The sequence below is a fragment of the Mercenaria mercenaria genome, chromosome 4, assembly GCF_021730395.1.
Source record: "Mercenaria mercenaria strain notata chromosome 4, MADL_Memer_1, whole genome shotgun sequence".
Classification (NCBI taxonomy): Eukaryota; Metazoa; Mollusca; class Bivalvia; order Venerida; family Veneridae; genus Mercenaria; species Mercenaria mercenaria.
In genome coordinates, this window is record NC_069364.1 from 23,840,568 (window position 1) to 23,863,768 (window position 23,201).

Sequence of the window (23,201 nt, forward strand, 5' to 3'; positions counted from 1 at the left end):
GACTCGAGAGTGGTTCAAATAAGTTCAATGCTTTCATCACAAGCGAGCTGAAATAAATTAGTATAAAATAAAACGCGTTTATTCCCAAAAACGTACTGGACCAACAATTGCCTGTCCCTTGCCACTAAACCCTTAGCGAGTATCAATCCGTTATACATCAGTTAAAGGTTTACTTGTTGCATATTATCTCCATGGCAATAAATCTTCTCATCACCGTTTGCTAGTAATAAAGCATTGCTCATGAAGTGTAATGTAGTGAAAGCAAAAAGTGGTGCTGAAACAAATAAGATATTCAACCATGTTTCTTTGACCGCAAAGCATTTACCATTCATGCAATATAATACATTAATACTTGAATGCACATACTTCATCCCTCAGACAATAATGAAATAATATGACAAAAAGACTTTCCTATTTTATTTCGTTGGCATTTGGAATCTTTGCATGTAAGGCAAATATAATGAAAACTTTTCTCCTACATCATCTTACATATCATTTTTATCTACGTACCAATAGTTTGCAGTTTTAACTTAATTTTAATTTAAACATTCTTTACGTCAAGTATCAAGTCTCTACTGAATTAGTACGATTAATCTAAAGAAAACACAAAGTCGAGTTTCTTAAGGATGAATTTGTCACGTACTAAAAGTAAAAGATACTTCATCATCAACTTCTTTTAGCACTGCTTTAAAATCAATGTAAGTAGAAAATCAATACTTGTTTTCAAAATCTCCAATTAGAGGGATTCCACATAATAGTGAACTATTTAATATCTGTACGGATGATGGTTTGTATGGGAATCCAAAATCCATAGGTATTATCAAATTTAACAGCACATAACATCAGTTTAATTATAACATAGGAGAGTATGCCCATTAAGAAATTAAACAATAGACAATGATTAATTATTTTTTCATTTGACTTTGATGCAGACAAATGGCAAATATGTTCTTTCTTTTTTCCGATTATGGCGTTTTAATTCAGCCCAGTAGCAGTTCCCGTATGATTATGAATGATTTTATGAATCATACACTGATACAATGATGACTGATACACTGGTTAAACTGTTGATGAGTTTTGTTCTAGTTATGACAACTTGAAGACCTGAAGAAAATTGTCATGTTTGTCTTGTCCAATATGACAGCTGAAGTACAGTTTACTTGTGTCAGCACACCAACAGACAGCATAGGGATCATTTAGGTCCTCCAATATAACCTTTCCTGTAGAACAGTCACCAGCTATCTCTTCTATAACATCTCTCATCCAGTCACACACAAAAACAGTACCATCATCTGACAGTGTTATACCATTAGGCTTAGTTACACCACCATAACCACCAGTCACCTCACCCTGCCAGTTTAACCTTGTAATTGTTTTCAATCCACAGTCAGATACATAGATAGAATTGGTGTTAGTAGTAACATATATCGGATTGCTAAAAATGTTTTCTCCTCTGACTGTTGTCAGTATAGTACCATTGATATCCAAAATATGTAGTTTTGCAGGAACATAGAATGACACAACAAGTCTCCCCTGACAGCAACTTATACCATAGCATTCACCATCAACCTTCAGAGTTTGTTTCTTCTTGAGTTTGTTTGAGGAGACTGACATAAACTGAATAGTTTGTTTGTGAGGAAGTGTGACAGCAAGTTGTTTACTGGTAACTGAGGTGACATCATTTGACCTAGTATCTAGTTGTAACTGATGAGTAACAGATTGACTGCAGGTGTCCACCATTTTTACAGCATAGTTATTACAGTCGGTGATGATTAGAAGATCAGGAGTAAGGAGAAGCATTCCTGTTATAAAGCACGTACCTTTATCTCTTGATGTCTTTACACAGATTTTACCCTGATGTGAAGTTTGTCTGGATTTTATATCAACAGCTGGAGGAGGATTTGGTTGTTTTAATGATTTCTCTGCGAATGTACCTAGTGACCTCTCCTTGTCAAGTAGGGTTGATATTGCTTTATTTGGTTTAAAGTTGTACTCTTTGACATCATATGCTACTAGCTGGTGGACACATTTCTCTAAATCTCGATCATTTGTGTAGCTAATTTCTGCTCCATGAAAAGTTTGTCTGCTTGTTTGGTTGTGTTGAGATGTTTAATGGTGTCAGATGATGTCTTCAGAGACTTGGTTACATCATCACAAGTTGTTTCTGCTGTCTTCAGGTTCTTGTTATTTTCTTGTCGGATGGTCTTTGCTGCATCTTCAGCTTGCTTTTCCAGTTCATCTAGTCTTTGGTTTATTTTTTTCCTAAACTTCTTTATATCAGCCAATACATCTGTCACAGAACTGTTGGACTTCGCGGTAATTTTCTTTAACTCTTCTGATTTCTTGCGACATTGCTCAGTAATGGTATCCATAGCTTCCAAGATGTCTCGAATTTCTTTGCTGTTTAAGACCTGGTCAGAAATACCGGGGATGTAGTTGACTTTGCAAGATGTACCTGTGTGTTCAAGTGTAACACATACACTGCAGAGTAGTGCTTTGTGGTTCGGACAGTAGAATTTGATCATTTCTTTCATGTGTTTATGGCAAGGATTTTTAAGGTTGTCAGGCTGCGTTGGATGAACAGAGAGTGAAGAAACGGTTTGTGGCATGCTGGTTTTATCTAGAAGGGTATGATGCCTTGAAAGAGTTTGTCTCTTGTGAGCCGCTAAACAAGTGCCACACAAGTGCTTCTTGCAGTCAACACAATAACCATGGGCAGGGAGCTGAGGACCGTCACGGTCACAAGGCTGACAGAACACTTGAAGGGTTTCATCAGAGCCCAAAGTTGACGATGATGAAAATGTTTTGGGCATCCTTTTCCCTGGGACAGCCATGTTTGAACTGAAAAATAAAATAAAAATGTTCTATATAAATCATTGCAATTCTTCATAGCTGTAGGGCCATTGTTGATTGTGTAAAAATGTGCTGTGGTAATATTTACCATAGACAACTTCGATCCAACATGTATAGCCCTTTTTCAAGGGACTAACGTCCACATTTTGGCGGAAACTTATTTTTCATAATTGAAGTTTGGTCACTTAATGAGCATCAGATCATCACTTTTTTGTTGCTTAACTATTTAAAAGTTTAAAAGAAAAAACATATCTTACTCGGGAATCGAACAGGGGTTGCCTTGGCAATGAATCTTTTCTACCATCTTGACTAATATACCATGGCTGAATTCATACTTAATAGTCGTTTGTTATGAAGCTTTATGATTCAGGCTGTTCACCTTTGGTACCATGTAAAAACGTTTTTCATTTTTAATGGAAAAATCAGACCTAATTATCGTGTGATTCTATTACGTATATCTGTCAGTAACTATGTTTCAAAGACTTCATGAGAGATATAGCAATATTTTTCTGATATCTTAACACTTCCTTTTTTCTTTGCATTCGTAAGATCTAGAGGACAATCTCTTTAACAAAACAAACAAAGGTTAACCATGCTTACAACCAAAGGTTTAACAATAGTTGCAAAGATCATTTATTATACATGTAGTGCCAATTACATATATAGATATATAGTCATTGTCCTAAAGTTTTGAACTAATAAAATTGTTTAAATAACATGCTACTAAAACATGTCAAAGGTACAGGGTCAGTAATTTGTTAAAAAGTACTTTGTTATGCAGTAAGAAAACAGTGCAAACAAGTGAATCCTAATTATTCTGATTTTAACCTTTACCGTGCCAAATTTCTAAAATGTATTGGTCCAACATTGAAATTGGGTAGTACCACTTATTATTCAAAGGGGTGTTCACTGAAACTTTACTGACTGAATAGCGAACCGTCAAGAACCCTGATGGTTGCATTAAAAATTGATAATCATTTTTAGCTTGATTAGACAAAGTATATCACAGCCAGGAGAGTTATCCTGCTAAGCTTAGTGTCGGCATCTGCATTTGAGTCCATATACCTGGTTGAAGCTTTGATGTACTTTCACTTTATTTCTGTTGTAACATGGTAGATTTAATTCGAACTAAGAAGGTTGAACCTCATAATCACCCACATTATATGTTTTAATATCCGCATCTCTTACTCCAGTCGTTATGTCCCCTTTTTATTTAAAATTTATGGTAGCATATTTTATACAATTTCATTCTATCTATGTTAATTTCTTAATGCATCGATTTAAACTAGAAATAGTTCCTCGTCACCCTTATCATATAACCCATTAATCACTCCCGTGATAACACTATAGTTTTCTTAAATATCTTGTATTTCACTATACAGCATCTAAATTGTCTAGCCTGCTGTCTCCTCTGACATCTCTTGCTATTCAGGATTGTTACAAGCATTGTAGAGTTATGAGCTCATGGACATACAAAATGTGTATGCCGGTGTAATGAAGAATTTCGACCCCCATAGAATAATGACCCCCGGTCATTATTCTATAGAAAAAGTGACCCCCCGGTCATAGTATTATGACCTCCAGATCATAGTACTATGACTCCCCTACGTGAAGTAAACTGAACCTCACGAAGAATATTGACTCCCATAAAAAAAACGACCCCCGGTCATTTGGTCAAATTTAGTGATAACTCATGTATCTAAGGCCTAATTGCTGCATTTTATGCCCCCACTCGGGGGAGGGGAGCATACAGATTTGCCCTTGTCCGTCCGTCCGTCCTTCCGTTTGACCATTAGCCCCTGATAACATCACTTGACACAGAAATCAGAGCATTCCGCAACGGGAAAAGGGATTCTATTTCTAGACGCTGTATCTTGGTGTATACATTTTTTTAGGAAAATAACAATTCACAATACGTTCACAAAACACACCAGTGTCAATAATCCCTGCAAACTTCGGTATGAAATAATTCTTCAGAAGAAAACTGAACAAGAAACTGCTAGCATAGAACTTAGTATTAATAGAAGTTGCAATACTTAGCAGTGGCAGTAAAGTACGGTAGCGGCAACAATAGAAAGTAGTAGTAGTAGTAGTAGTAGTAGTAGTGGCAGTGGTAGTGGCAGTTGCAGTAGCAGCAGCAGCAGCAGCAGAAGCAGAGGAATAAGTGACAGCAATAACAGCAGCAGGAGAAGAAGAGGTAGATGTACAAGACGTATTAGTGGAAGCAGGTATAGTAGTATCAGTAGTAGCAGTTGTAGTAGTAGTAGTAGAAGTAGTAGTAGTAGTAGTAGTAGAAGAAGAAGAAGTACATGTAGTAATAGCAATAGAAGTAGCGGCACCAGTAGTAGTAGTACAATAAAAATGTTAACTATTGGCAATGGAGGGTATTAGAGTTGTAGATCTAGTAAAATTGTCCGTTAGGTTTGGTGGGGATCACTTTTTAATAGATATTATCGTCGAAAGTCTTTTTAGGAGCCGGTGTTTTACACGGAAAGAGTAACTTTTTTAAATAGAATAATGTCCGGGAATCGATATTGTATGAGAGTTCGAATGTAGTAATTTCGGCAGTGAGTATTTTACATGGAAGGAGTCACTTTTTCTATAGAATAATAACCGGGGTCGTTATACTATGAGATTCGAAGGGAGTCATCTTTAGGGAGTCGGTATTTTACTTGGAGGGGTCAGTTTTTCTATAGAATAATGACCGAGGGCTCGTTATTCTATAGAGTTTTCAAAGGGAGTCAGTTTTTTATAAGGGGAGTCAATATTTTACAGGAAAGGAGTCACATTTTCTATAGAATAATGACCGGGGGTCGTTATTCTATGGGGGTCGAAATACTTCATTACACCGGCACAAATTTGTATACTGACATTAATAGCACTTATGCGTTTGTGATGCAAACTGCTTCCACAATTTTGGATGGATTCCAGTAAAACTGTGTACATATGATAACCATAAAGTGTAAGCACAAAGTTCTAAAGGAAATTTATTGTGATCGCTTTCTTGATCCTGATCTTCTTGAAACTTTGTCTTGTAGCTGCTTCAAAACTTGGTTTTTTGGATCAAATTACAAAAAAAACCTGGTTTACATGCAAAATGCCACATTTGCTTTATGATTACATAAAACTTCACAATGTCCAGAATATTTGTCTTCAGTAAGTTTTTTGTCAAATTGAACAGTGGGTTATTTTGCGTAAGAATTACATCACACTAGTGACTCAAAGCCTTCATGACACCCTGCTTCTTACATTGTCTTAAAATAAAACTGTTGCTAAAGTCTCAAGTTTAAACTTTGAACACTTGGACATTGCCCTTTTTTAATTGTTATTTTAAAATAAAGAATTGATTTGTATGCTATAACGGAAGAGAAACTTCCTGTTCTTGTTCATCACAATCCTATTACTAATGAAGATAATCATATCAGTTTATTTCCTTGTCCTGTGACCGTTTTACAGTGATATCTGAAGACTTCAGAGCAACAGCAATTTAGGTCATTGCAATTTAGCGTATTCATTTTAGTAACTGTGGTATAGGAGACTGGAGTAGTTTAGCTTATTTCTGTTAAGCAGGAAAAGGTTACTGTTTTTTTTAGTTGAGCAACAGGGGTTTAGGTTATTTTGGTTAAGCAATAATGATTTAGATTATTTCACATAAGCTACAGTGGTTTAGGTTATTTCAGATATGCAACAGTGGTTTCGGTTATTTCAGTTTAGCAACAGTGATTTAGGTTATTCAGTTAAACAACTGTACAGTAGTTTAGGTTACCAGAGGTAAGCAACAGTGGTTTAGGTTATTTCATTTAAGCAAATTTCAGTTTAGCAATTATGTGTGTGTGTGTGTGTGTTCGGGTTTAACGTCTTTCTCAACATTTAGCAACTATGGCCTACGCTATTTCAGTTAAGCAAAAGTGTTTTGATTATTTCAGTTAAGTAACAGTGGTGTTGCTTATTTAGCCTAAGCAATGCTGATAAGTATGACTTCTGCTCCTATCAAGAAATAAAATCGAACATCTAGTCCAGAGTTTCCATTCTTTTGTTCATAATACATAAATTGATAAACAGTCAGCATTTCCCTGATTGTTCATGCTGCCCAGACCGTTTATAATTGTTTTCAAGATATTTGTATTTCAATAAATATTTTTATTGTTTAAATAACTATTTATTTAATTGAATAATTCTATTGTATATTTTGTTTTCTAAGTTTTGGCTTGTCGTTTTCGAGCTTTTAGACAACAAACAATTATCAGAAATAGAAATTAAAATTATGAAACTTTTGTTTGAGCTAAAGTTTGATCATTATAGACTCTGTTCTTGTTCAGTTATTCTAACATTATAAATAAATGGTTTTTTAACTACATACCAGAAGAGAATTTCCTATTTACAGTCTTGTGCAGTTTTCCGTATTTGATGTTTGCCCTCTATGTTGGTGATAATGATGTCAATTTTCATTTCACTTCCTTATCATGTGACCATGACAAGTTTAAGAAATATTTTACGAAATAATTTCTACATATTAAGATTTTAAATCCTTAACGTTTATCATGATGGACACGATTGATTCTGCCTTTGCGACCAGTGTAGATCGTCATCAGCCTGCACATCCATTCAGACTGATCAAGATCAGCACTGTTCGGGTTAAAGATACCAATCCAGCTTATTCAGATTATACGCTAGGAGGCTGTGCATAACATTTTTTACATGTTATATTTAAATGTTAATGCATTCTTTTGCAGGAAAACAGTGATGTTTTCAATTCTAATTTCTGTTAGTTATTTCACTTCAGTTCTATATAAGTGTAATTTATAGATATATTATGGTAAAAACATTTAATATCTTTATACAGGCCTTAAGGCTTTTCTATTTAAAACTGGCAGAGCTGTTATACAAGTAAGGCCTTTATAGGTTAAATGTTAGATTTATATCCAAGTTTTTCTTTAAATGGAGAAGGTCTGATGATTGTTGTATCCTGTATGGTAGCACTAAAAAGAAATGAAAAGCTGAAAGTAAAAACAAAAAAGAAAGGGATAATAAAACATAAAAATCATGTCACAAATTGTTGTAATGCAGACTGGAAGGACTAACATGTGTATATTCATACCTAGCTAACAAGTTTTATAGTTTAGTTTGCTGTGGTTTTGATAACATTAAAGATATATAGAGTCATATTATTCAGACAACTAAGAAATTGAGTAAGTTTTTAACACAGAGAAAACATTTAAGGTGGAATGCGCCTAATTTGAAGTTCTTGGGTTCCGTTTCGAAAATTTTGTTAATATAAGATTCAGCATATTCCTCATAGAATGCGTATTTTACTTTTTTTGATATTTCTGTCACTTTTTTCTCTACAAACCTTCAAACCCGAACATTGACGTCCATTTTTTGACGAACCATGACTTCACGTTCATCAGACTGTTTTCTTAAATCTTTCTGTTCAGTCAACAAGTATCGATTTGCTTGTTTTTCATCGAAATTTCATTTAAAAATGTCTTTGAAATGGTGTATTATTTGTGGAGATCATTTTAACGTTGAAGTCAATATTTACGTTAAAGTGACGTCAGAGCGATAAATATGACGTTTAGTTTTGAATAAAAGGTTTGCGTTAATCTTGTCTCATGTAAAACCCAAATGATAATTTGACAAAAAACTAACATGATCATAAAAACTTCCTGTCGACTGAAGGGAAAAAATTATGGGGTCACCGAATTCATTTTCGCGTAATATTACGTTACGCTACCCCTACCCCTAAAATCACAAGATAGCGCAATTGAGTATTTTTTCATGTATCTCCTCCTTTTAGGATAAACTCTACTATTTTATTTTTCCTAGTAAAATTAAATAGAAAAAGCCTTTAAAACTCTGTTACATTCAAAAGAGGCCTTTACAACTATTAATGATTTCATTCAACGTTACAAGTGAAATGATTTATCTCGCAAATTAATGATAATACATGAATACTCATGTTTTGATGCACATTTAATTGTTAACATTTACAAAAATAAATTTTAAAAAAAACGACAGAATATAGTGAAAATCCTTTATTTGAACTATCTCAACCTTTTAATGTTAACAAGTACCAGTATAGGATTATGTTACATGCCGCTATTTCCGTGACGTTTTATCTTTGCGTAAAAATTGTTACATAAAGTTTTTTATGCATCTTATAGCACTGAGGCAAACAAATATAGGCCTACATTATAAATATATGCCATAAAATCTTATTAGTTAATATAGGTGTATTCTTAATGAAGCAGGTTCGAACGACAACCAGTCTTCAGAAAATAATACTGGGGTAAACAGAATCTGGCCAACCTCGGCACAGTACGAAAAAAGTAAAACGTAGGTGAAGATGAGAAATATTCATTTTAACATAACATATAACTAGGAAAAAAGTGCTGATACAACTTTTTAAAATTTAGAAAGCCTTTATGTAATTATAACATCATGTTCGAGTAAACATTATGTTATCTAACTATATTACAAATTTTATGTTCTGGAAATATTTCGATTGTTTGGAGAGTAGTCGGACACACCGATTTCGAATAAAGTGAATCCTCCTCATAACCGCGGGAAAACAGCATAATTATTGTTGTAAGGAGCCTGTTGCTCCGAAAAGTGAATTGAGTTTTACGGCGAATCGACACAAAATGGCCATATATAGCCGAGTGCTCTGAAAAGGTTAATTTATTAGTAACTCGGCTAGATAGAAACACAATCCTTTGCAAGAGGTTTTAGCTCTCCGGAGATGTGTTTACAGAGTTATTCCTGTAATCATAGAAACATTATAGAAACATATTCCATACATAATACTGTTTCCTAATATTAGAAACATAAGAAATACGAGTAAAGAAAACATTCCATGACATAGAAAAGAAAGAATATGTTTTTTAGCTCTGCTTTTCTACGTTACTGTGGCCAGTTAACCTAACCAGCGTTCCTGGATTCTGTATTCCCAACAAATAACTTCTATCTTCACCACATAAATCAGAGGTGGAGGACGAATGATTTCGGACACGTGTTTTCTATCAAATCGTCATGCCCTACCCGGGGACCGAACTCGCGATCCATAGATCTGCGCTCCTACTGAGCTAAGCGGATGGGATAAAAGAAAGAAAGAAAGAAAGCAGCGGTTGTGACTGACACTCGCTTTAACTCAACGAAACCTCTCATATCATGAATACTGAGCTTGTAGAAGTTATGATTTATTTCCAATAGCGTCTGTGGTATAAAATTTCAAAATAATGAAAAATTAACTCTGACCCGTAAAAACCAAATTCCGCCATCAAATTATGCGAACGTATGCGTGGAGCGGGTAATTAACCGAGCAAGCCAATGGCAACTTATCTCATGGTCAGATGTTACTAGGGTGGTGAAGTAAGAAACGAAATAGTTAAAATGTAAGACCTCGGAATGTGCGTGCGTATGTGCGTGTGTGCGTACTTAGGGAGGGTTAGGGATAATATTAAGAAAAACAAGAAACCTATTAACAACTTCAAATTAGGCGCATTCCACCTTAACCATTTTACTGTTATTATCTATATTAAATTTGGCATTTATTTGACCCTGACTGACTGTTAGATAAAAATGTAATAAAGATATACACATCTGTTTAAAATGACATGAAATATGGCAAATATTCGTATACGGTAGCGGATTTCGTTAATATAAGTTACACTATTTGATAAAATAAACACTAGAATGCCGCACATGATTCAGTAACAGTTTAGCCCACTATAAATGTAATTACTCGTGTTCATACTACAAAGCACATGATATAACCACACACATACTGTAGAATGTTTTTGGAAACAACCTTTCTCAAAAAGCTTTAACACATACTAGTTCATAATAGTTTGTAACACATTCTTTTAGGTATACTGTCCAATCATAAGCCATCCTGTGTGTTCATGGCCTTTTGTTTGCAACCAGTGGGCTTTTTCAGTCAGTCATACCAAGTTATGCAGAGTAAACGTCATGAAGTAATGTCAGTCCCTACCCCGGAAAAAGAAATGAAAACTCAAGAGCGAAGCAACCATATTAACAATATACAGATAAAAATATATTAGGTCTACATGTATTAGATACAAGGAGTGGCTAGGTGGGTGGGTTTTTCAATAATTTTTATGACCTTTAAAATACGTGACCTGCCTTCTTCGAATCCCAAGTAGAAAGAAAGATACCGCGTGCTTACCTGATGATGTGTATATTTATATGACGTCAGAGTAGCATGGCCAAACTCAAACAAGCCCTGAAGAGTTGCCTCCCATCTAGGTCTCAGAATAAAGCCATCTATTTAAAGACAAACTTGAAATACCTCTACTTATTCCGAGAACTAAGAAACTAAGTAACACAAAGAAAACAATAACCATTTTACTGCAAAGAGCTATATAAATAAATAGATCGGCAACTTGAAAGGCAAATCTCGCCAACAACACTTGAGAATTGAATGAGATCTCGTTTTACCGGTGCATAAAACAGACAACAGAAGGATAAAATTTTGGGTCGTGAAAAACTTTCTATTAGACTGTTTGTTTATAATGGTGTTTTATTAATGTTATTAATATTGTCTACACGGGGAAGGAATGAATTTATAGTTGGAAGTCTTAGAAATCAACAGCTGTCGTGTGAAAATTGGACCCAGTTCGGTTTATTACGTGCCGGCCGTATCGCCATTGTAATACTTTGATAAACGTCTATTGATTTGATCACGAGTGATAAAGTCAGCAAACGCTTAAATAAGATAACGCGGTGACACGCGCTTACGCGAGATTATCTCCTGTTGCCATTCTGTGTATTTTATACTTCTTTGTTTACTATTCTTATATTAAGTTTGGCATTTATTTGACCCTTACTGACTGTTAGTTAAAATGTAATATAGATATACACATCTGTTTAAAATGACATGAAATATGGCAAATATATATATACGATAGCAGATTCCGTTAATATAAGTTACACTATTTGATAAAATAAGCATTATAGTACACGTCGATTTGTGGGAACATGGGCCGCCGTGAGAAAAATATTGAGAAATATAGAGACCTATACCACATTGTAGATTGAAGTGAGTTATCGTAATTTCCCATGTATCTCTTTCCAGACACGCGACTGGGAAAAGTTATGACGTTGCAGAGTGTATCACATATCTTATAATATGCCTTTCCTTCTGCAATTAGCTGAACGTAATTGTGGCAGCCCATATTAAACTCAGAAAGTTTTAAATGCAGGGATAATAAATAATGCTGTTTGTAGATAGCTTTGTTATCGCGGGGCTGAAGACGAGTTACGTAGAACACTTTCAGTTTTGATGTCAAGTCTTAATGAATATAATTAACCAGTTATTAAGAATAATTAAGAAGACTACCATGAATTTAACACTTGCATTAATTAAAAAAGTATGTTAGACTTCTACTGGCATAATCGTATTGCTCATGCTTAAATTTTATCAAAATGAACTTGCAAACAATGCATGTAATTTGCACATAATCTTATAATAAGTTCATAGGCAACTATTTGTGCCGACATTGATTTGTACTGCATTTCAAATTCCTTTCCTTCTAGGTACTTATAAAGCCGATATTGGTAACATATATTCCCTTATTGTATGTTATATTTTTTGTAACTTTCGGAAATTAACTTATTTCAAATTCAACACCATAAGAATAGCCGAGAATAGTTAATATCAAGAGATAGAAGCAACGTGTAAAAATGCATTGTAAATTAAGTGGGTGGGGTACAAATTAAACAGTTAAAATAAATTGAATATTTTGTTTCCTGAGAAAGTGTAAATATAGATATTTGAAATGTTTCATGGCCTTGTTTAATGACATGATATTCGGTATTATAAGAAGTTTTACCGATTTTAACAGAAACTATTCAGCAGTATTATTTTCGTAATCGGGCGCCATATTGATGACGTCATTTCCGGATCCAGTCGCAGTCCCCAGAAGAGATGCATAAATATTGTTTTTGTCTGAGACCAAAGAATAATTTGGTATATGTGGCTATATTTCTCAACTACTTTCGAGCGGGATTACAAATGGTCGTGGACTACTAGCATGCCACAGCTCGAACCCCAGTTCGAGTCTTGCCTAAGGACTAGGGTGATATTATCAAATATATAGCAACACATGGGTAAATCTATTTACTAAACCCCACTAAGCACAGTTTCTTATTAGGAACATATATGTTTATCCTCCGGATGTCGGAAGAAACCCGTCGGATGTCGAAAAGATTAGTTTTCGGATTTCGAAAAACTAATTACTCCGGAACTCGGGAGATGGGCCGGAATATCGGTCACCGTACCTCGCTAAGATTGCCGACCAATAAGTCATGGCTCATCTTCAAATCAAATTCTAGAAGAAGCTGGCCTTCGGATTTCTGAAAGATCACTGCGCTTTAATTTAAGATAAATACTAGAAATTCTGCACCGGACTCAGACACAAGAGTTCAAATTAGATTTAAGACATAAATCTTTTGTCCTGAAACATTGTATTATAACACATCAGCTTCGGATGTCGCAAGCGACAAACGCACTGGATGTCAAGCATGTTTTGAATATTCTTAGCATCATAAGACAAATGTGAGTTCTTAGTAATATTAATGATTTTAGAACCTATTTTCAGAAAAGCATGTGGCGTTGTTATTAATGATTGCATTCAAACCATGTTTAAAACTGCCTATGAAGATATCATTTATTGCTTCTGACAGACGAACAGTATCTCTTCTTTGATATTTGCGGATGTCAGATGTAGGCACCATCGTTTTGAGTGCAGAATTTTTCCAATTAAGTGTTGAACCCTCTACGTGGTTTATTTAACTTAAACTTCGTAAGATCTTGGGTCATGGTAATTTTCCAAATGTATTTGGTAAAATTATAAAACGTTTTATAAAAAGAGGTTACGACCCAACTGTTTTGAGACATACCGCATGTTTAGTGTTCAACCCGTCTACAGTTGGACATTACGCTTCCCTCTTTGATTGTGTCTGACGGAAGAGGGGGAGGACTCTATGATGAGCAGATTTTAAATCCTACCAGGACTGAACTGCTTTGATATCTGTCTTCTGGCCTGTTTCGTCGGGCCCTTAAGGGTGTTTCTCTTGTTGCTCTGTCTTCTGCAAAGGCATTGAGTACATACGTTTTTGGTTCTAAAGGTTTGCTTTTTATATATTTATACACGAGCATTTTTGTGTTTTACATGCCATGCCTTTTTGTTTCCATTACGTGTGTTAGAGATTCACCTGGAGGGGATAACTTTTATTTACACTGTCCCGTGTCTTTGGAACATGGTGGGGGTAAGAGTGAGGTTGGATGCGCACCATAAACTGGTTTAAGCTCCCCAGTGGTGTTTTTGCCACTGACCGTTCCAAGGCGGTGCCCCACTGTGTTCCTTTGTTTGTTCGTTTTGTCTTTATGTGTTGGCTTTGTGTGTGTGCGCGTGTACGTGTATGTGTGTGCTTGTTGTGTACGCGTCTGCGTGCTGTGGGTTTCGTTTTGCGTGTTTGGTACGTGGCATTCCCTGTTTGATATTTGTCTTTGTTTTTTATGATTAATTTAATCACGATAGAACAATCTAGGAAGAATATGAGATAAAAAATTAAATGTGGTAATTACTGCAAATATGTTTACAGTTTCATTCATGTAAAGAACGCTTATAATGATGTTGCTATTATCAAGGATGTTTTTTATGATGATAGTGGTGCAAAAACCTGCTGCTGGTGATGATAGCATTGGTGCACACTATGATGAATTATTAGAATACACAAGCTGATAAAGATTGAAATATATTATGTCCTGTTGTATTTGTTATTTTGTTGAACTCTATTATAATGAATTATGATAATGATGATGATGATGATGGTTTTAATTATTATGATGATGATCATGATAACGGTAACGTTAACGATAAGAGTGGCATTGCTGTTTATGAAAACTGTATGGCTTTTCTTTCGTAGTGATAATAAAGGGGGTCCGAGTTAGGTGTCTGCACAAAATGTTTTTTTGATTTTATTTATATTTCATGGCAATATACCTACATGTATTAAGTTTCATTAACAAGCGTTACTGTTAGCAATTTTGACTTATTTTTATAGATATTCACATTTAAAGTTGATGGGATAATTTGATATGTGACCAGCCAGGAACACAATTTCCGTTTTTTGGTTTTTTTTAAATGATTCAAACATTTTAGCTGAAACTTTCATGATAAAATAACTATGCAATGGACATTCACACAACATGTTGCATTTTAAATTGTCTTGAATACATTTTTCATCACAGAGCCACAAAGTGGCCTGATCAAATTTACTGATTTTCAATGGACGAACTTCACCAAAAAGCTAAAACATTTTATATTAGTTGAGATTTTCAGGTGTTATTTTCAGCAGATATTGTAAACTAAATAAACATTAAAATGATATCATATAAGTACACTCTGATTAATATTTGAAGAGTGGTACTCTCGCAAACTGGGAAAATGTGGGTGGGGTAAATAAACATTCGAAGCAATACTACTACAGAAATAAAATTGTGCAGTTGTTAAGAAATGGCCTCAGATTGTCTTTTATTAAAGTGGTAAACTTCAACACAAATTTGTCCACTATATACATATACCTTATTCTGTATTTTTTTCGACATTATTTCTATTTCTGTAAAATATAATATATTTTTGTAATTAATTATCTTCAGAGAAATATAAATAATTTAAGGTTCTACCATAACATTTTGTTTACTCCTTTCAAGTTCAAAATGATCTGATTATTACAAGCTTAGCATAGTTGTCTCTATCGTACTGTAAAATTAAACAAAAACTTAAAACAAAGAACGCTGTATGTTTTGTCAATTATGGTGCTTTTTTATGCACAGGTGACAGTAACGTATCTAGGATACAGTATGGGTCAATTAGCAATATATACACTAAAATATATTACAATGATAATGTTTTCTGAGAAATGCATTACCAATCAGCATTTTAACATGTGCATAGCTATCAGGCCGAGTCTTTTTTTCTTTAATGTTTCCTCATCAATGATTGGTCTTCTTTTGGGTTATTGAATTTTTTTTCAGAAAAAAACTTTTCTTCAAAGCCCAGATGCAAACCGTTTACGCACAACAAGCAATCAATGGCGTACGAAGCGATGTTTTTCTCCCCACCCGAATAAAATTCGAACATTCCTCGCACCAAAGTCTTCCCATTAAAACACATCAAATACATCTCGCCAGTTAGAAATAATGTTAAAAGTAGTCAGAACAGACAAAATGCAAATTAACAAGACTAAAACCCAGGTTCAGTCCTACTAACTTTCTTACAGGTGTGCAATTAATTAGTTTGTGGGTTCGAATCCTCACGAGGGTTGTTTTTTTTTTTCAGATTTTTTTTGTTTTTCCTATTCGTTTCCATTTTTGCTTCCATATTTTTGTTTCTTTCTTTGATGGTTTGTTGTCGCCACTTTCGGTGTATGTGCGTGCGTGCGTCCAACCGATTTTGTCCGGACCATAACTTTGACAGGCATGGACCAATCTTGTTTATATTTTGCATTAATGTTTAACTCAATGAGAAGGCGTGTCATGCGCAGACCCCATGTTCCTATCTCAAAGGTGAAACTGAAGTTTTTCCGGAGCATTTCTCCTTCACGCATGGTAGGATTTTGATGTAACTTGGCATGAATGTTCACCATTGTAAGACCGAGTGTCATGCGTAAGAAGCAGGTCCCTAGGTCCAAGGTCAAGGTCACACTTAGAGGTCAAAGGTGCTGGTGGGCTCGACATTCTGCCCAAGGGCATACTTGTATTTGTATATATGTCTTTATATAACACACTAGTATGTTCATTATTTGCATGGCTTAGTGCATGCATTTAATCAATATCATCTTTGTTATGTAATAAACTATTCTGATCTGCCATCTCGCCTTTAGATACCTCTGTCGTGTTGTCACAGAGCTCATGAAGCAATCTTAATTTTTATGCAAAAGTGAAATAAAAATTAAACAATAATGAAATGTCGATGCTGAGTTTCGAACCCACACGGCAAAACATCTGTTGAACATGGACTGTATGCTTTACCACTGAGCTAATTAGTACGTGGTACAAAACCTGGAAATATTTAGATTGTAACATGTTAGGAAAATGTTGAATTCCCTATGTTCCATTTTAATCTATTTATAGTCATGTTTGTAAATATCAAGTTATCGTATGGGCATAGTAAGTGTATATACGGCTCACGAACCCATACTGTATCTTAGTAACACAACTTCCACCTGTACTGTCATGTAGTGTATTTAGTTTGCAATTTTCTCGGTCTTACTTTATTTATGTCAGTCATAATAGGACAAAAATAAAAGATAAATGAATACTGCGGTAAAGAATGTTTATTTCAAAGGGTGCAATCATAATTATATTCAAACAAAAATCTTCATAATTACAATACTAAAAATAAGATTATCAACATAACAGGGATCACACAAAGGGTTTCCAAAATATCAAATACACCTTTAATGACATATTTATTCTGCTAAGAAAATGTTACAAATGGTTAAATAAATGATTTTCATGAATCAAAGATGAATCATTGAAATCTCCCAGTAGCTGTTAAATGAACTGTAAAAGCAATTCGTCCTGCCAGTAGGCGATAACATATGTGATACGCTTATTCGGAGACATAAAGAATAACAATAATGAAAAGCGTGAAGAAATTGTCATCTCGGCTCTATCATCTACATCCGCTTTTGCTCTTTAAAGCATTATCATGCTCTATTGTCTCGCATAAAACAGATAAGGGTTTGATGTGGACTTGTTCTCAACGCCGTGGAATATAATCCTACAGTCAGCGAATCGAGCTTCCAGTCTCATGTTTAGGTTATCGGGCATGGCACTTGCTTAGTACGTGAGCCAGTTGCAGCAAAAGCTCGGTCCTGATAGCCAACCAAATTTGGCTCGTTTCGTGCAAAGTCATTCTCATTTTGGAGGTGAAGTGGTTTGGCATCTTCACTTGGTATTCCTTTCTGCGTTTCTTGCAATGCCTGAACTGTTTCTTGTGATTCTTTGACTGGCGTTTTGTCAGCTGCCAAATTTTCTTTCGGTTGTTTTTCTTCGGATTTATTGTCTCTCCTGTCCGCACGTTTTTCCTCTTTATATTTACTTTGATCAGCCTGATGTTGTGTGGTGCTTTCCCGCTCGTTGATAAGATGCAATGAGACAGTTACCGTATTGTTTACAACAGGATTGCTACTCATGCCTTGATAGCTATCAGGGTTTAAGTCAGTTGGTGGCTTCGATGGAACGGCATTTGATGACTGACTGGAACCTTCAGCTTCGGTATAGGTCAGATATTCCGCCTTCTTTTCAGTTTCTTCTTCTGCATCTTCTTGTTGATTTTGTGTTAATGTCTCATTATCTATCAATGTGCAAAATTCATTCTGTTCAAACGAATCTGTTCCACTTTTCACAGATGAGTAAGACTTTGCAGGCGAGGTAAGCGACACCATCCGTTGTTTGTTTATCCGGCGCTGATATATTTTCCAAAGGTTTACTATTATAAAAATTACGATACCAATGGGAACTAAAGTAAAGAAAATCTATTTACATTTATTTATACTATGTTTAATCAAACATTGTTTTCTGAAAGAAACGAAGTATTTGCTGAAAGAAAAGAAGTATTTGTTTTGACCTTACAATATCACAATTACGTTCACAAGTAAGAAATTCATAAGGTGTATAACAAAGATATATTTAGCGAAATAAGCACCAAAACATTTTACTAAGTAGCGTTGAATGAAATAATTAAAATCAGGCAGAAAAATCCAAAAAGAGTGTTCTTAAAATTTTGATCAGATAGTTTTTCACATTTGCGATCTGATATAGCAATACTCGTAACCCAAATGTGACAGGAAAATCAATAATAATTTCACTGTGCGATATTTTTCATCAACGCAATGAGGTCTTTAGAAGGTTGTCTTTTTCTTGAATAACTTTACCAGATTAACGAAGATTCCCATCACCTGAATGCGTTTCTAAAGTGCAAGTGCAGTTATGTACCTGTGTATGTAATACATATACATCATGTGATTTATTTGATCTTTAAAAATGAAAGTGCTTACAAATGTAAGAATTGTGAAGACAATATGGGAATTCTCCTTTTGTCCATTTGTCATCTCCAAGACACGTCTTTGTTTTAACTCCATGTAAGGAGAATCCCTCTTTACAGCTGATTGTCACTGTTGTGTTTATAGCGATATGTGTACTTGCGTTTGAATGAGGGTGTACAAAACCATTAGAAATATTGCTGGGAAGCGCGCACGTTGTTGCTAAAACGAAACAAGAAATAAAACATTTGTCAATTAAATCATTTTTCTTTCATTTTTGCAAGTGATGAAAAATTATTAAATTCATTTTTATAAAACATTTCAATCTACGATTACTAAGAGTAAAGTAAACGGAATTAGGAATCAAATTACTATAACTTTCTTATACATATGAAATTTAACTTTTGATATTTACATCTGTAAATAAATATGTATATAATTATAAGCACATTAATTTAATCATAAGCCAATATTTATTTGTTTTCAAAAATGTTATGTTGTTTAATAAAAGTGAAAAAGAGTCAGATTTATTACATACTTTATTGAGCTACATGTTTATTTTTTACTTTTGCATCTTAAAAGTAGAAACGTACTATCTTAAAACAAACACGACAATAAAATAAGTAAATCAAGTTAATATAATTATCATTGTCAGACATTCATATAGTTGTATGTTTTCAATACATTATGTTACTTTCTTGCTAAAATATGTCAATAATAAACAAGGTTTAGTTGTGTAATAAAATAAAAATAGCTACATTGTGACACGTTATTTTAGGTGACACTTAATTAGCCGGAACTTCAAACAATGGCATTTCCCATATTATTATTATTATTATTATTATTATTATTATTATAGAGGTCAGTTTTGTTTGCCAATAGGCCAATGACGTTTTGATAAATTGCAGTTATTGAACTTTTGTCCAACAAAAATCCCATGAACAAATATAAGATAAGACGAAAACGACAAACTCTTAATAAGTTTATTCAAAAATAATATCCCTTTGGATCATGGAGTTCATTCAACATATGTGTAATAGAGTTCCTCTTAAGCCAGTGCTAGTGGACGTGAGAGGTGTAGCACATTTCGTTACCTCTCATGAATAGACTCAATCAAACCGAGTCTGCTATTATTCTTCTTGGTTGCATTATTTGCTTTCAAAGGATCTTTTTACGGATTTTATTAACTATCACAACAGCAATCTTTAAGTGCCGTGTGGCGGCTGTAAAAAGTCTCCCCGTACTTGGATTCAGTGTTGTTATATTTTCTGGTCCTTTGGGATCATGGAGTTCATTCACTATATGTGTAATAGAGTTCCGCTTAAGCCGGTGCTAGGGGGCGTGAGAGGTGTAGCACATTTCAGTACCTCTCATGAACAGACTCAATCAAACCAAGTCTGCTATCATTCTTCTTGGTTGCTTTCTTTGCTTCCAAAGGATCTTTTAACAGATTTTATTAACTATCACAACAGCAATCTCTTAGTGCCGTGTGGCGGCTGGAAAAGTCTCCCCGTACTTGGATTCAGTGTTGTTATATTTTCTGGTCCTTTGGGATCATGGAGTTCATTCACTATATGTGTAATAGAGTTCCGCTTAAGCCGGTGCTAGGGGGCGTGAGAGGTGTAGCACATTTCAGTACCTCTCATGAACAGACTCAATCAAACCAAGTCTGCTATCATTCTTCTTGGTTGCTTTCTTTGCTTCCAAAGGATCTTTTAACAGATTTTATTAACTATCACAACAGCAATCTTTAAGTGCCGTGTGGCGGCTGTAAAAAGTCTCCCCGTACTTGGATTCAGTGTTGTTATATTTTCTGGTCCTTTGGGATCATGGAGTTCATTCAACATATGTGTAATAGAGTTCCGCTTAAGCCGGTGCTAGGGGGCGTGAGAGGTGTAGCACATTTCAGTTCCTCTCATGAACAAAATCAATCAAACCAACTCTGCTATTATTCTTCTTGGTTGCATTCTTTGCTTCCAAAGGATCTTTTTACAGCTGTTATTATAATATCTTCTTTTAAACTGTCAGATAATTACTTTCATTCTACATGAAGGAGGAAAAATTGTTTAAAGAAAGCATATAGTTTAATTTGCATGCATGTAAGTAACTAAGCCTCTAAATTGTTCCAGCTAAGGTTAGTAATATATATTTTACAAAATAGTACTTGTACACACAATATATATGTAATGGCACAACCAATACTATTGTTATAGTTACGCAAGAACAAGCAAAATATGATAAGTAACAACAGGCCCAAAACGGCATAAATCGCTCATTTGAGGAGACTGACCATGATTCTGACCACCACGTTTGATGAATATTCGTTAAGAAGTCTGTTAGAAATAACATAAAGTTCCCTTCTATGTTTTGCAGCAAATATCTGAACGCAGTAGAGAGAGTATTTTAGAAAAACACTATAGACCGAGTTAGGTAAAGATCCATCATGTGGTTCTTGAGAAGGTGTTCCATAATTATTATTGTCTATGGTACCCAATCTTTATCAGTTGAATGAAAAACTTGAAAGAGGTCCATGCCAGAATGCTACTGACTTAGTCTGGCGATAGTTCTTACGGTAGTTTCAGCGAAGATTTTAAGTAAAAATATTGACGATGGTCGACGGACACCTGATCATCCACCTGTACTTATAACGTTCAGATGAAATTATAATACATGCAAACAACCAAGGAGGTTAATTTTACATAACGGGCCTAAGGCATACAAACATTTAGATACTGTACCTGTATCCACTCTGGATGAAGATTAGAGTAGAAAATATAATATTTCCTTAATATCACAATATTATATTCCTCAAAGCAAGTATTTTATAACTCTAATTCTAACACGATCCGATTCATTTTCCTATTAAACAAAGAAGGCAGAATACAGTGAATTATTATACAACAAATCACTGTTCTCACGTCACAATTATTACGTCTTGGCGTCAAACGGCATAGCGGCGCGCAGGAAGAGAAACCGATTGAAAACGGGCAAATGTTTAATGAATGTCGTCAAGGATGTACTTAAAAATCCTTGGTAACGTGTTAGAATCGAAATAATATATCTCATTTAGTGATTTGCTCTTGAATAAATCATTGTTTGTCGTTCAGATGCGTATTATTATATAACTCGGGCTGCGCCCTCGTGATATACTTCCTTCGCATCTGAACTCCAAACAATGATTTATTCAACGACAAATCACTGGATGAGATATATTATTTCTTAATTGTACCAAAAATTATATAAACCGGTCTTATTTAATTGTACATAGGCATTTATGTGTGGGTACGTTTATGAAGGGCGCTGTGAAAAGTTCTAGCTAGTTTCTCTTACGAGACGAGCATCTGCATTCAACTTAAATATTATTATATTCGCCATGTTTTGTAGGTATAGAAGTACGTACAAAGCATATTGAAAAATATATCATTTATGTTTTAGGAAAACTAAGAAAATATTTCTGGGATATAGATTAACTTACCTCTCATTCTTTTTAGTTCTAGTCCAACCTTGTAAGCTGAAAGTAAAGAGCAAGAAATTAATAAGTAAATAATAGTTATAAGAATGTTTTATGTACTTATTATTCGTACACTTTAATTTACATTATTTATGTTCTAATTATAAGTAAGATAGACACAGTTAATTGTAGTGCAAGAGAAATAGAAAAATGAAACATTCTGTGTGATTGACAATGCATGGATCATGAAATGCTCTGACTGTTGTCAAACGTCGCATCTTTCAGTCAAAATAATGTTGCAATTTTTCTTGTTTTTTTTATCAATAGATAATAGTTAGAATGTACTTACAAATACAATAGTCAGAACATTCCAAAGGCTGAGTTTTCGTTCTACAGTCCATGACAATATCTGCACACTCTCGACACATTTTGAAATAGTCAGAACAGAATTGGTTTTCTATACCCCTGTAAATAAACAGTTTAATATTACTTGTACTGCCATATATAATTGAAGATAAATATTATCATTCAGATTCAGTGATTGTGTATTTCATTCTGAAATCTAGATATTTTAACTGTTCACGTAACACTTACTAGGATACTGTATACCAATGACAAAATAAATTGAAACTAGAAATGTGTCCATAGGATTTTGATGTCGTCACACACTGTGTCATCCTCTATAAAGCAAAACTTATGAAAGAATCATACAGTAAAAATATTCCCGGAACAATTATGTATTTTATGGTCATCTGCACAGTCATCAAGCTTGTTCATCTGTAGAAGTTTGAAGCAAATCAAAATCAGGCTTATAGTGTGA

General features: G+C 34.5%; 2 protein-coding genes across 2 annotated transcripts; both read right to left on the bottom strand.

Moving 5' to 3' along the window:
* Positions 1-403: 403 nt before the first annotated feature.
* LOC123551245 (transcription intermediary factor 1-alpha-like) lies at positions 404-7,439 on the bottom strand. The gene is made up of 2 exons (XM_045340021.2): positions 7,214-7,439; positions 404-2,841 (listed from the first exon to the last, which is right to left on the bottom strand). Exon 2 carries the CDS (start codon positions 2,832-2,834, stop codon positions 2,034-2,036), a length of 801 nt encoding a protein of 266 aa, XP_045195956.2. The 5' UTR covers positions 2,835-2,841; positions 7,214-7,439; the 3' UTR covers positions 404-2,033.
* Positions 7,440-17,208: 9,769 nt separating this feature from the next.
* Positions 17,209-22,844, bottom strand: LOC123551242 (uncharacterized). Its single transcript, XM_053540758.1, has 4 exons — positions 22,731-22,844; positions 22,406-22,441; positions 18,946-19,152; positions 17,209-18,377 (listed from the first exon to the last, which is right to left on the bottom strand). The coding sequence occupies exons 1-4, from the start codon at positions 22,807-22,809 to the stop codon at positions 17,701-17,703; spliced, it is 999 nt and encodes a 332-aa protein (XP_053396733.1). The 5' UTR covers positions 22,810-22,844; the 3' UTR covers positions 17,209-17,700.
* Positions 22,845-23,201: the final 357 nt, after the last annotated feature.